The following is a 14,576-nucleotide window of genomic DNA, read 5'->3' as shown; positions in this document are numbered from 1 at the left end:
GACGAATTCGACGACCTACGTAATGCGGTCTAGGCATTGCAGCAACGCTAGAATGGTTCCGAATAACTAATGCTTCGATTGGGACCATTGCCGAGGCGCGGGTTAATAACGCGGGCGCTAACAAATGCGAGCCACCCTGTAGATTCGCGTAAACCGTCCGCCGTCTGGCCAGACGTCATTTGTCAGGATCGACGGCGAGTCATTGGGTCAAGCGTCGAACCGCCACACGGTGGATACGCGTCGTCGCATAGTCATATATCATTTGCATCGTTCGCCGCGACGTGCCCTGTCATTGCGGATTCTCGCGCGTGTGCTATTTGCCCGACGCAAACAATACGAGGCAGCAGGATGAAGAATTTATATGGGGGTTAATTAAAGCCCTCATTGTCCAACCGGCTCCGCTGTAATTGCGTTATTTGACTCCCCCGCGAGCTCTGCCCGTTCCTCGCTTCGCAGATTGTTTTAACGCTGCGCTGTCTCCTTGTCCGACATCCGGACGGAATGCTGCCGCACGCCGCACGCCGCACGCCGCACACGGATCGGCACACTTTCCACGAGGACTCCGGGCACCGCGGAATCGCGGATCGGTTTGGATTCAATTTTCCGTGCGCAGAGACGTTTCTGCGGTTTGGTATAAACGACTGTTACAACAGCGCTGTTACAGTGCGCTGCGGGTAACAAAAGCGTTTCGCACACTCTCCGCGATGAGAAACTATCGTTACTTTCTCCGGCATTTTTATTTGTGGGAAACGACGTATGCGGGATTATTCGACGGATACGTATACGATAGGAGCAAATACAACATAAATATTCTAGTTAAGAATAGAATAAGTTGCGCAAGCGTGGTGAAAAGCAGCGCGTTTTGTTACGCTAGAGCCTTCAATGTCATAATTCTCTATTACCCGAATACGTTTCATATACAAGGTGAATCAGCAAAGCTTTTCACCAAAAGCATCTCGAACACAGGACTGTATTAATTTATACAGTTAGTCATTTTTGTTATAGTATATACTTCTAAGAAATGTATTTAATCATTTCCAACGAAGGAGGTCTAAGAATTCTAAAATTAAAAACTATCTGGATTAATAGATTCAGTGTTAAGCTAACCAAAGTAATATGCAGGAACAAGTAAAGATTCTATTTTCCAAACATTTATGATCAGTCTGTTGCTTTCAAATATTTATGACGAAAAACAAATGCAATTAGGAGAAATCATTGAGGAGTATTAATTTTCTTCGAGACCATGTTCGACTTCTTATAAACGAATAAAAAAAGATTCGCATGCACGTTTGGCCCTTATCCCATGCAATTTTATTATCTCAGACAATTTTTATGTCGCACTAAGATCCGTTCATTCGCGACGAGCAGATAATCAACATTCCACAGCATTTCACGAAAAACGGCAGGAGCATAATTCTGCGTCTAATATATTCGAACGAGGTCACGACCCGTTCGTAGTCGGTTCCCGGCAAATTGATTTCGAGAATATCGTCGGATTAATTGGTCCGCAGCGGCCACCGATTATCGAGTGAATCCCGCGAGCAGTATTCGACTGCATTAATCGCGGCGATGCCCGCAAACACGTCCGAAGGAGTTAGAAACGCCGGAGAAATCGGGATCCGAGTTCGTTCGACCGCGTTCGAGGCGAAATTCCGCGGGCCGGAACGGTCCCAGAATCGTGCTGGCGAAACGGCAATTGCAGACGGGCTCGAGCACGACGTTTACAGGGCCGTTAGCTGCTTGTACGACGTCGTAGTCAACGGATCTGATAATTAATTTAGCGACGGTAATCGCATGCTGGACCAGCCCGTGCCGATTCATCGACCGACCAATTCTTCTCTGCCGTAGAACGTACGGAAATTTTTCAGCGTGACATTTTTAGCTTTTCTCTGGGGGGTCATGTGTGCTCCACAGACAGTAACCCAGAGTTTCTTATTTACTTTCAAGTGGAACCTCTATAGGTAACCGATCTATTTTGTTTTTAAATTTTAAGTGCGACCACTTTTTTATCTTTATCTTTCTCCGAAATTCGTAATTTTCTTGTCTGGAAGTACAGTACATTCTGTACTAAACCATTCGAGTTAAACAATAGCTTGAAGTACAATTTGTTAGGCAGATTCTCCAAAGTAGATGTATATAATTCAAATAACTGCTTAATGAGCCGCGTAAAAGAAATAAATAATTGTCTATTTTTACTCCAATTATGAACAGCCCAATGATACAACATATCTGTCATCGAAACTGACAATAGAAAGTGTGCTAAAAAGGCCATCAATAATAAGTGGACTGGAGGTTTTATGCAATTATAGTAAAAATGGATGTACAAAACACAGTACAATGAAGGTAGGATTACTTTCACTGTACTAACATCATTAAACAAAGAAATAATGAGCAACCTCCTCTGAACGTCTAACGTTCAACCATGACACTAGCTAGGCCACGAACACTTATCTTGTGACCCCTGGTAAAAAACTGGACATCGGCTAGTCGACGCATTTCTTTGCCAACGAAACCTCTGACGAATCTTCGGTCGTATATGTATAACTACCTAGTCCTCGGCTCGTAAAACGCGCACGCCCGGTCTTACCGCGTCGAGTGTTTCCTACGCGATCACCTATTTTCCGCGTTGATTCGTCGGCCGGATTAAAATCGACCAACCTCGGCACCGACCCGGCTACGGCCCGGCTACGGCCCGTGGCCGTTTTGATCCCGTGTACCACGGATTATCGAGACTTCGCTTTAATAGAGAAAGGCTCAGGGTCCCGCTCATTGTTCTCCATCGAGAGAAAATTAATTGGAACGCGACGGCGCGACGCGGCGGCTTGTACCCGACTGGAAATTTGTCGAACGATTAAAACGAGGAGGGGCGCGTCGAATTACGCGCAGTCCGATCGGGATTTGCAACAATTGTCGCCGGCAAACAACCGTCCCCCCTCTACCGTGCTCGTCGTTTCAGCCCCGGTCGCTCTGGATCCCGTATTTATCTCGCAGCGGCTCAATATTTATTTTTCACGTTTGTCCCGTACCAGCCGCCCCACCCCTCCAGTCGCAATTAAATAAGTTGCGATCGATCCGACCGAAACGGATTCGCGAACCGAGTGTCTGCGATTCTTTCGTTACGAATCTTGCGCACTCCTCTCCCGACTCCGTCAGACTAACTTTCTCACTGTTGGCGACGGGTGCGCACATTTTTCATCGGCGTGTCTCCCGCTTCTTTGAAATCGAGAGCTGTGAAAGCCACGCCTACGCAAGGGCACCCTACATGGAGAGACAACGACATATGTCCTATGACTACTTCTATTATAGGAGACATGGGAGATCGTGAGATACTCGGGAAGACATGAATAAAGATTGACTTTTTGCCTCTTTCCGATTACAGATGCTCGGTGTCGATTCTCTTACGGAATTCGATGCTTGATAAAATACCGCTTCTTCTTATTTCGTTACTCGAGAAGAGAAATTTCTAAACGTTGTATAATGTTTCTAGTGTCTTTCGATGTTCTGCGGTTACATTTTGCGTCTTTTTCTCGGTTACGATGATTTAAACTCTTTGCCTCGCATATTCGTGCGAATTTAGGCGAAAGCTACGACTTTCATATACTCGGGTTACCCGTGAGATACTCGGATAAACGAAAATTAACCGAGATAGTTGGCTGGCTTAGCACCTATTAAAAGATATCTTATGGGTACCCGTTGAAACTCCGGTAGAAACACTGGCTCCACTTTAGACTAAACCATACTATGAAATCGAATAGAAAGTTTTCAAAATAAATGTGTCATCGTTTCCAGTGTTCGGTTGTATTTTGCTCGACGATACCGTGTAATCGCGAGTTTGTACACCGAAGAAAGGGGACAGGAAAGGTAGATCTCGAGAAAGGTAGATCGACGTTAAAACATCTGTTTCGCGTCACGTAATCTCGACTACGTTATCAAGGATTATCGGCGTGTGTTGCCGTGATCGCTAATTACCGGTGAATCGAGACTGAGGCGGCACGCGATCTGGTTCTAATTAAAATTAGAATAGAGAGCACCCGGCCCGAGGCAAGATCAATGCTGACTACCGCGTCAGACTCGAAGATGGAAGGGAAACTAACCGGCGCCACGCGACGTGTGGTGGAGCGTCTTCAAATAGCCTGATTCAACAATGCCGGGGCGCTTCTCTTCCGCCGATTAAATAGATCAGGGCCGTCCGAGTTACGATTGTTCGAGAAACTTTCGGGGGCGCGTTTCAGTTCGGGTCACTTCCGCGCGGTTCTGTCTCCTCCTCCTCCTCCACCTCCTCCTCCACTTCTCCTCGGTCCTCTTCTCGTTCCTCCTCTTGCTCCTCTTCCTCCTCCCACGCTTGGCGCGCACCAAGCAAACCGTGACACCCGGAATCGCGTGGCGGAGAATCGCAGGCGTGACGGAACGGCTACAAGTTCGCCGAGGAATTCGTAAAAACGTTTAACCTCTTGGCCCCGGGGCGCTCCGCGCGAGCTGTTTCGCGCGTTTTAGGTCGGCCGCTTCGACCGTTCTCGGAACGAAGGTCCGAAATCGAGACTCTTTGTTGCGCCACGGAATCCCGGATCGTGAAACCCGACTGCGGGTGAAATATTCGAAATCGCCCACGCCGATTCATAGCCAACGGTTGTCCGTGATTCCGAGCACGATCGGCGCAGGCCACGAATCTGGGTGACACTCATCCAGCAAGTGTGTTGAACCCGAACCTCTATCCCCCTTCCATATTTCTCGGTTTACTTTTCACTGGTCGTTCCCGCCAAGGTCGGCCAACGAGGAAACAGGTACCTCTAGCTTTCATCGATTCCAAGCAGCTCCCTATCTATCGCTTAACCGAATTATGTGTTTTTCTTTCGATGATATCGACGTTGGCCTCGATCGCGAGGCGTTTCTTGCTGGACGAACACCGTCCGCCGTTCGATTTCATCGATGCGTGGCAATCGTGGTGGCTTTTTATTCGGGCGCACACACCGATTCGCCAGATAACTGCTACCCTAGATCTAGATCTTCGAGGTTACGTCGATCAATGTCTACGCGCATAGTTAAAATGTAATATTTCGAATTTCCGCAACGGAGCATCGAGCCTGTAATCCATCGTACTGACTCGAGGAGGATGATTCAAGCAAGCCGTTAGAGTAAGGATGATTTTCGGAAATTGTTATAACGTGAAACATTAATGAATCTCTTTTGTCGATTTCTACACATATTCTTTGACATTTCAAGATGCATATATATATACATTTTATTCTACGTTCGCTGAAATAGTAAATCTTGTTCTTTCCGAACCTGTATCAGCTTTCAAAAAATGCGAAAGGTGTGATAATACACAATTGTGTAAAATTGTTGTCAATGTGTCGCGTTACAAAACATATTGACAAAACTCATCCCTATCTTAACGGTATACTCGAGGCTCCTCCCTTAAAGCGAGCGAAAAAGAAACTCAATGAGCCGCGATGACAATGGCTCCGTTGATATCGGCGTATTCGAGGCTTCGTTATCGGCGCGGAAAGGCAGATCCCGTGAAATGTTCCACGGTTTTTCTGTGTCCTTCCGTGGCTCGCCGCGTTTCCCCGGCTCTCGCCGCGATGTATTAACCCGGTAGCCTACTTCCTGGCGCCAACAGCCTCGGGCCTTTCGAAAATACTTTGCGTAGCTACCCGCAGTTTCTCGCGGCAACTTGTAAGAAGCTTCTATACATATTCGTGTCTCAAAGCTCGGCGGTGCTGGCTGCCAGGCAAACTCGGTGGAAGCAGCATCTGCCGGGCGCAAACAGCGATGGAAACAGGTCCGACGAAAATCTGGGCGGTCTGCCCCTCTCGCTGTGGAGAGAAGGGGATTCTCCAGGAGAGCCCGAGGCGCCAGAACGAGCGCGGGGCGCGAAGAAGCTCTTCGGCACGAAATTTTGCATTTCTGCACGGTGAAAGTACCGCGCGCGCGGTCGCACCACCGGTCGCGCATCATCCCGTCTAATAATATCTCAATTAAAGGCACTGTAACGTTCGTTTCGCCGGCATTGTCTAGCCATTGTAACGAGCCGGTAACAATAGAGCTAACACTCACCACCTCGGCAACGTTGCCGGAGCCGTCCCTCATGCCATCTCTGTCGGTGCGTCCCCCTGCGAAAAAGAGAAGAAAAATCATTTGCCGCGTTACATCATCGTCAGCCGACGGTGGTAGGAGCGGAGCGACAGTTCCGCGGAGCGTCGTAAAACTGGCCGCAGACCGGCGCGGAAACGGGGCACGGGGCACGGGGCACGAACGCGTTTCACGGGCGTGTTTCAGTTCTGGTTGATCGCTAGGATTCAGGCCGATCGTTATACTCCAGTGGACAACGATAGACGGAAGTGCCGGGGGAGGCTGCTAACTGGAATGGCGAACGACTGGTCTCGCGAGTATCATTCACTCGGGCCCCCACTTTTCCGAGGAATCCGGCGACCGCCCGTTACGTCGACCGATTTTCCTTCTTGATCCACGATCGGACGTTCTAATTAACGCGGGAATGATGCGAAACTGGGATATACATAAGATGTGGCCAACAATACGTTCCGTTAATCTTTCGAAGCAAAAGTGAACGGAGGTAAATGCTCCGGTAGTACCACAACTACCAGAGTAGTTACACTCCGGTAGAGTGTAATTATTTTTACCCCACGATGCTTTCAACAGAGTTAAATGTTCCGAAGAAATTGATTCTATGTTAGAAAGGACTGTACATCTACGCAGATGCGGCAGAGCCATATTCGGTGACATCGAGTTCGGATTTACCGTAGAGACTCCCTTATTCGAACATTTATTTTTACTATATTCTGGTATTTAACCGTTCTATTATGTGATTATTGTGTTATTTAATAGAGAACTAAACAATCTAGCACAGGGCGTGAATGAAAATTTTAAATAACAATATATTTTGGTATTAAAATATTACAAAAGTAAATCTTCAGATATGAGAGTGTCTATTGTTGGTCCGAATTTGATCCAGTAATAATATAAGAATGACTCTTTCACACAGGCGTGAACTGAATGATTATTAACGTAAGTAAGGCTTACCCATTAATTAATCTATTTAGACGATTCTATCCCTGTATTAAGCAATCGTTATATCATAAGATTTACTCATTTCTCATCAATCGTTCTACTACGCTCTCTTGTTAAGCTACTGGGTCTAGTGTCCGTCACCAACGATTTCTTTAATATATAAAAATATATTCTTCAAATTGTAAGAATTACGATGAAACTGTTTGCACGTCATTGGCGATTATGCTTTATCGAACAGAGAGGTGGAAAAGTTAAAGGTACTCCGAAAATAAGATAGAAATAGAAGCGTGGAGAGATCACTTAAAGACTTACTAAGACCAGCGGATGAGAGACGCTAAGGTGATAAAAGAGGAAAACGAAGAGGATTTAGCAGAAGCAGAAATAGAAAAGCAATTAATTAACTCTCTGCTGTATTTTGAGGCGAATATCAACGGGATAAATGGACGTTCGCAGTATGTACTTCGTAACGTCGTTACTTCCGTACGAAGAGGATCGCGTCAAAATGCGATGCAAATTAGCGGATGGGCCTGTTTCGGTCACACCGAAATACCAGGAATGATTTTCGCCAGCTAACCGGAGAGATAATGGACGGTCAGAGAACCGTTCGCGATCGGCGGGGCGTTAGCCACGGGGCATATTTCCCGATGAATAATTCAGAGACACGGCGTCTCTCGAGTAGTAAAAGTTTCGCAACGGAAAAGGTTGCGCAACCGTTGCGAGAAAACGCGTGAATGAACGTCTGGTGCGCAACCAGCTTCGAGGAAAGCACGTGATCGTTTCTTTCCCACAATCGAGTCGCGTTTCCGATCGGAGATAATGGGGGAGCGATTCGAATCGAAAAGACAGCTCTCGTCGGCAACGGAACGAGAGCGGCGACGGGGTCGACGAATGCAGCCGGGGGCAACGACCAAGCGCGGAAACGCGGCTCGGTTAAAACTCACCGTGACCGGCTGTTAATTATTAGAAAAAATTGAACTCGCAGGCTGAAAATTAACACGGAACACGCGGCGCGTCCACCGGAGCGCGGAGCGCGGAACGCTCGCGAAGATTTAATTAGGAGCCGCGGGATTCTTGTCCGTGCGCGATCGATCGCAGCTACGAAACGGCCGGCCAAAGGTCCCGCAACTTTTCGGTCGAAATGAAATTCTGCGATCGACTCGGCGAAGAACTAAACGACGGGGCCGATAATTGCGGAACTTTGACTTTGACGGAACTCCTGCATTCCGATTTCTGATCTCGTGACTTCGCGCGCGAAATTCGAGCGGGATTTCCTCCGTCGTCAAACTTTTCCTTTCCGAGTATTTACTAACAAGGAACACCGAGCAGGTGTATCATTCGAAAAACTAAACGACACGTGCTCTTTTATATCGCCGTTAATTTGGATTAAAGGAGCGAACACCACCCCGAAAAGTTTAACCCGCGACGAGAATAATTGGACATTAGACACGCGTTGAAATTCAAGAGAACACCGCATCTCCGCGAGAAATTCAAATTATTCTGGTCACGCGCTGAACTTTTGTGGGCGGGTTTCACCCCTTCGAACCGAATTACCGCCGGTATAAAAAGATAGTCGTTTAGTTTTTTTTTAAACGAAAAAGAATTGGCGGGAGACACCTCGTGTTCCTCGCGTGTACCAATGGCACGCAACACGGGCGAATGAAACGAAATAAGAACTTGTGCGTAAAGGAGTCGAATGTTGCGAAGTCGGTAGAAAGGGCAAATTTGAATCGTCGACAATGAACGGTCCTCGAGCGGGTTGCACGAAAATCAGGGAATTACGGTGATTTCTGGGAAAAATGGCAATCAGTGTCTCTTTGTGGAGAACGGGGCAACGTCGAAACGCACCCGAGCCACGCAATTTCGCGGGGACATTCCTCTTCGGCAAGGATTCTTGCGGTATTTCGGACGGAAAAGAGTTATTACCGGGCTGAAACGCGCGCGCAGGACCGTCGAGCAAAGTATACAACGGGTCGAACAAATGGTGGCCGCGGCGGGAGCGTCGCGAAATTAGCCACTTCCACAATATCCAGCGCAGAATGGAACTAATTACGGCCGGGGTGAACCGGTGTGCGCCGCGCGAAATTGGCCTTTCGTTCGGAGTGGACGGGCGTTTGTTTGTTTGCTCGTTTGTTTCGGTGGATTCGAGTGGAAAAACAGCGGTTCCCGCCGCGATCGTGGAACAAGCATTCCTGCGGCTCATAAAAGTGTACTTTATGGCCAGTTTGTAAGAAGCTCTCCTCGGGGGATGCGCTTTTTATATTTGTGGAACGGATGACATTCCTCGAAGACATAAACGCGACAGTGCCGAGCCGCACAATGGAGGAAAAGGGGATATCGAGCGGCCGGTTCTCCGTGTGTACAACTCCGGAGAATATTAGCCGTTGTCAGGTGATCGATCGATCGCTCTGTATCGACAACCGTCGCAAGAAAAGTCTTTTGTTCCGCGCTGCAGGAGTTCCGCGAATTCCGTTCGACTCGTCGTCGTCGTCAACCGAATCAAAACAGATCGCGATCGCGATTTTCCACTAAGAACGCACGAATCTCTTTGATCAACGCTCTTTATGAACGAAAACTTCGTCGAGGTTTCAACAGATTTTCTTTGTAAAACATCGCAACGTTTATGTTCGATTCAAGATCGAGTCGACCTGCCTTGGTCAAAGATCTAGTCTCAAGTGAAGCGGTTTTGCTGGTCCTTTTTGGACTATGCTCGCACATAACATGGGCTTCGCCATACTTTCGGAGCCACCGTTTACGTTCGAGAGTCTCAGGGACGACGGGAACGTACAGAGAATTAAAATGAATCGCGATCGTGACTTTTCGCGAGGGAGATTCAAATTTCGCGGCGATGCATTCGCTGCGGAGGCTGTCTGGGCGCGATTTGAAAGTTAAATCGAGGTTGCCGGTGTCGTCGGGACCAGTAGCGATTTTAATTGAAATTTCGTCGAACCCGCGAACGTGGAGGGCTCGCGAGAGCGGAATGGAGCGTGGAGAGGGCGGCGAAGGAGGAAAGGAGGAAAGGAAAAAAGAGGAGGACGCATGCGCGCGTCTCACGAGAGCCAAGATCGAGTGTTTTAAAAACACACGAGAGCCGACGAGTGGGATTTCAAGGTTAGACGGGCCGAGACACCCGAGGCTAAACGGGGAACGAGCCAACAGCGTTTCGTCGGGTCGCGAACCCGTTGGTCTCGAGCGAAAAAGTAGAAATCGCGCGACCCGATTCGAGGATCGATCGCTCGAATCGACGGTCCCCATCGTTGTTTAACGATAGACTAATCTCTCGTGTGCGTGTCGGACGACTGTCAAACAGGAATTCGCCGTGGAACGATGAATCTTCGAGTCGATCGAACGTTGTGAATAGAATAGATCGCGCTCGATCGGCGGATGCAGCCGGTATCGACGAGGAGAGCAAACAGCGGCTTATCGGGCGAAGTCGATAAGCTGCTTCGAAAATAAAAGTCGACGAAGATAACGAACAAAACCCGAGGAGAATAGATTCGGGTGTCGGGGAACGGATGAAGTCAACCTATAGTAGATAAGCCGTCAGTCCCACGGTAAATGGCAATGACCGTAAGCTCGAGAGGAACGGGGCCGAGGCGCGGGAGGGACAGAGAGATAGAGGATTTACCTTTTTTAGAAACCGGCAAAATTTTGGCGATTCTCGGGTCGCCCGTGTAATCCAGTTCTCAGCGATCACGTGTGCAGCTGTCCTCTCCCTCGAACGCGAACGGTGTCCTGGTCGGCTATATCTCGTCTCGTTTCCACTTAATCACGGTGTCGCAGTTCACTGGTTGCCCACTGCCCACCTCTACGCGGGTTTCTTTCTCTTCTGCACGATCCCAACCAAACCCCGCACCGGCACACCACGACCACACATCCACGAGACCAGAGCCACCGACACGGAGAGAGACCGTCCGAAGGCGCGCCTCCGAACGCAGATCAGAAAATCACCGCGGCTATATTCCTCTCGTGCTCGCCCCTTTCTCTTCTTCTTCTTCCTCTTCCTCTTCCTTTGCTCCCAGATCCTCTATTCTCAGCGATTCCGAGCGAATCTCGAAAAACCAACGGTTTCCGGCGATGCTAATCGAGCTATCTCGGACGCTATCGGCGATCTCGGATGGAATCGGCACGCGTGTCACTTGAAACGGAGAGGGGGGCCTTTGGGGGCCCGGTGCTCCTTCCAAAAAGAAACTGCACGCGGCTCGGCTCTCCGTTCTTGCTCTTTCCTCTCTGGTTCCCTCTCCTTCCTCCACGCTCCCGTTTCTTCCTCTCCCTCTCGTTTTACTCGGCCGCGGTCTACCTGTCAGCGGCTTGATAGCCGTTGTTGCAGCGTTGCCGGCTCAGCTCAGCTCGGTTCCGCTTTTCTTCAAACCAAAAAGCCGAAGCCCGTTCGAATTTTCCGGCTGCGTTTCGGCGAACGGCAGGCTGCGAAGCCGGTACCAGCGCAGTCCCCCCGTGCTTTCGCTGGCCGGGGGGGCTCTCGGATGCGCGCGCTCGCGCGTGTGCTCTCGCGGAATACCTGGCGGACACCGCGAGAGTTCGAGGCCGCGGCGAGCAAAGCGCCCGCGGAATTCCGTGCAGAGGGAGCGTTGCCGGGTCGCTTCGATCCTCGGAAGATCTACGAAGCCTGGATCATCGGATAGGGGGGTATCGGTTCACTCGCGGTTTCGCGACATCGCCCCCTGCCGGATGTGTCTCTCGTTCTTTCTCTGTCACGCGCGGCCCGACGCCGAACAGAAGCAGGCGGACGACTTTTTAAAAATGCCACGCACCGACCAATCACGAACACGCGTGGCGCGGAGGCGAGAGACGATGCTGGAGAGCAAGATAGCGAAGGAGAGGGAAAGAACCGAGCGGGACCCCGCTATGCACGCTCTCTACGTACGCCGCCAGGCCGCCAGGTATATGGGTGGACGACGGGCTGCCGCTCTCGAGGGGAGAGCAAACGCGGCCGCGCGCGCGCGCGCGTCGACACTCTCGCACACACTGTTCTCACTCGGTCACGCAGCTACATACACGCGATCGCGGCGACGCGATCTCCTTTGGCCGGCCGATCTTTCAACGGATCCGCGCGGAGACGGGATCCATGGATCGACGACCGCGACGCACCGGTTTCCACGCACGCCACTCTACTGCGCCGAACGAGCACGGGACTATGCCGCGGACGCGCTGTCTATGCACTCTGTGCACCGAGTGCACTCCGTGCAATGCAGTTTGTGCAGCGGCACAGCCGGTGTAGGCGTCCCGGGCTGAACGGCACGGTGGCGGAGTCGTGTAAACGACGACGGCGACGACTTCTTTTCGTGGAATGTCCGGCGCGGGTTGCGTGGCCAACCGTCCGTCCGTCCGTGCGGCAAAGGTAAGTTGAACTGAGCAGCAGCGCGCCTACGGTGAACGAGATTAAAGTTCCGTGCCGGCGGAACCGCGATCGTGGCCAATCAGCGCCGGGTTTTGCGCGGCTCGGCCAATCGACGCGCTCGCTCACCTGGCGAACGGTTAGCCCAGGTGCAGCCGCCAAGGCGCCATTGCCTGGCGTTGGCACGTTACCTGCTCGACTCGTCTGTACTGGAGGGGGGAGGCCCTGCACGGAACCGAGAAGGGGGGGAAGGGGGGCACCGACACGAGACAGAGAAGCCATGACTTTACAACCGGCGAGAAAAGGACGCCGACGAAAGACACTCCGCTGACAGGGGAGAGAGAGAGAGGAGCGAGAGAGAGCGAGAGAGAAGAGAATTACGGTAAGCCTTTCGGCCGTAAGCACAACTCCGTGCCTGCCGCATTCGTTTTCACGAACGTACGCGATCCACTTTCCCGTCGCCATCGTTCTCATCCTCATCGTCATCGTCGCATCGTCGTCAATCTACGTTTGCAAAGACCCCCCTACGCTTCGTCTTGGAGTATCATGCTATCCCGGTACCGCATTGTTCCTCGATCGCTGCGTTTACCTCGCTGAACCGTCGATGCAACCGTGCGACCCACCGCTTCACCGATCTCCAAGGTTTCGGTGCACTCGCGCTGCGCTCCGGCTAGCTCCGCCGGAGACGCGACTGCGACAAAGGAAGCGTCCTCTGACTCCGCTTCGTCGGAGACTCCTTTCAGCCGTACAGACTTCGGGAAAAGCAGGTACGGCTGTCTTTGAAAATATCCTTGTCAAACTTTATTTTACTCAATGTCCCCCTCGATTAAGCTATTGTCAATTATCAAAGTTACTATGTCGGGAAACCATGTCCGATATAGTATCAGAGCATTTATCGTGGATACATCGAAATTCATTTCATTCAATACACCTGTTAAACAAACTATTGACCATTTATACAACAAGTTTCCATTCTAAAAAGATTCATTAAAAGATTTAAAAATCTGATATCGTCCACGTGGATAATTGTTCCAGCACCGACTAGACCGCATGCGAAATGAACTCGCAATAAATTGTTCCCAGACAGAGGTGCAGCCTGCGCGACGTCGCGACAGAATCGTTTCAAGGATTTTAAATACCGTCCTGCAGCGGAACGCGCGGCGTTCCAAACGGACCGGATCGCCGCGGCGACTGCACCCGGTGCACCGTGCCTCCGGAGACACGTTGCGGCGCGCAGGAACCCCGCCGGTGATATAGGCGGGCACCTAGTGCTGGCCACGGAGAGGGGAGAGCCGGCTGTTATCTAAATTACTCTATTTTCTCGAGGGGCGCTCGCGATGGATTTTTTTCGATCGTTTGGAACGTAGGCATCGAGTCGTGGTGGGTGTTCCTGCTGCTCCACGGGCCCCCTTTTCATCCAGGATCCTCTCCTCCGTCTCCCCGTTTCTCTTCCCTGCGGTCCTTCGTCCGCCTCCCTTCAATCTTGTTCTCGGTCGACGCGCCTCGGAAATAAGTGTCCGATCCGGGGCACCGTGGTACTCTAAACACGAGTCATATTTAATTTCGAGATAGCAATCAGCGGGTCGGGCCAGCGACGCGGACGGAACCGGGTGCGATCGGTAGAAGAGGACATCGGGCCGTCGAGGGATGGGTCGATGCCGAAAATATTTTCCTCGTTTATGATCACGATTATTGCACCTCCGTGGAGGCATAAACATTTGTTCCTCGTGCCAGGATTAGGACTCGGATAATCTCCTTTACAGCTACAATGATCCTGAACGGCTGTTCATGGCCGGTGAAGTTAACGGTAACAATCGACCCCCTGCATCGACCCTGGCAAACTGGGGGCCACGGGTGGCTCCCGGCATCGTGACGCTCGCTTGTGAACACTCTGTTTTTCTATGATAGTAACGAGGACACGACCAAACGATAACCGGTCGAAGTTCAAAGAAACGACGAGGTAAGTTAATAGCGCAGGGGAGATAAACTGCCGGCGGACATAACAGGTGGGAGAGCAATATGCTCGGCTCGCCGTTGAATGGAGGCCGTACTCCCTCGTTCGGACGTAGTATTTGCTCATTCACCGGTTCCTATTTTATCGTGGCCCCCGCGTTTCGTTCGCGGGCCGCCCCCCGCCATGAGGATTAGGGACACCATAGATTTGTGAGAACGGTAGATACTCGATATCCGGACG

General features: G+C 50.7%; 1 protein-coding gene across 2 annotated transcripts in view; it reads right to left on the bottom strand.

The window, feature by feature from the left end:
* The window catches only part of LOC144470868 (uncharacterized), a 144,683-nt gene extending 132,081 nt beyond the window's left edge, over positions 1-12,602 (bottom strand). Inside the window, exons 1-2 of one of the 2 annotated variants that reach the window (XM_078182445.1) lie at positions 10,655-12,602; positions 6,058-6,113 (exon numbers count right to left, since the gene is read on the bottom strand). Coding sequence is in view for 1 of the 2 variants with exons in the window: in XM_078182449.1 (XP_078038575.1) it covers positions 6,058-6,090 (33 nt within the window). In the remaining variant the exon portion in view is untranslated. The remainder of the gene's footprint in view (positions 1-6,057; positions 6,114-10,654) is intronic. The other variant, XM_078182449.1, reaches the window with a different exon arrangement.
* Positions 12,603-14,576: the final 1,974 nt, after the last annotated feature.

Source organism: Augochlora pura, chromosome 6 (assembly GCF_028453695.1).
Source record: "Augochlora pura isolate Apur16 chromosome 6, APUR_v2.2.1, whole genome shotgun sequence".
In the NCBI taxonomy this organism is placed as follows: domain Eukaryota; kingdom Metazoa; phylum Arthropoda; class Insecta; order Hymenoptera; family Halictidae; genus Augochlora; species Augochlora pura.
Note: the sequence above shows the minus strand (reverse complement) of the source record. Positions and strands in the feature narration are given on the sequence as shown.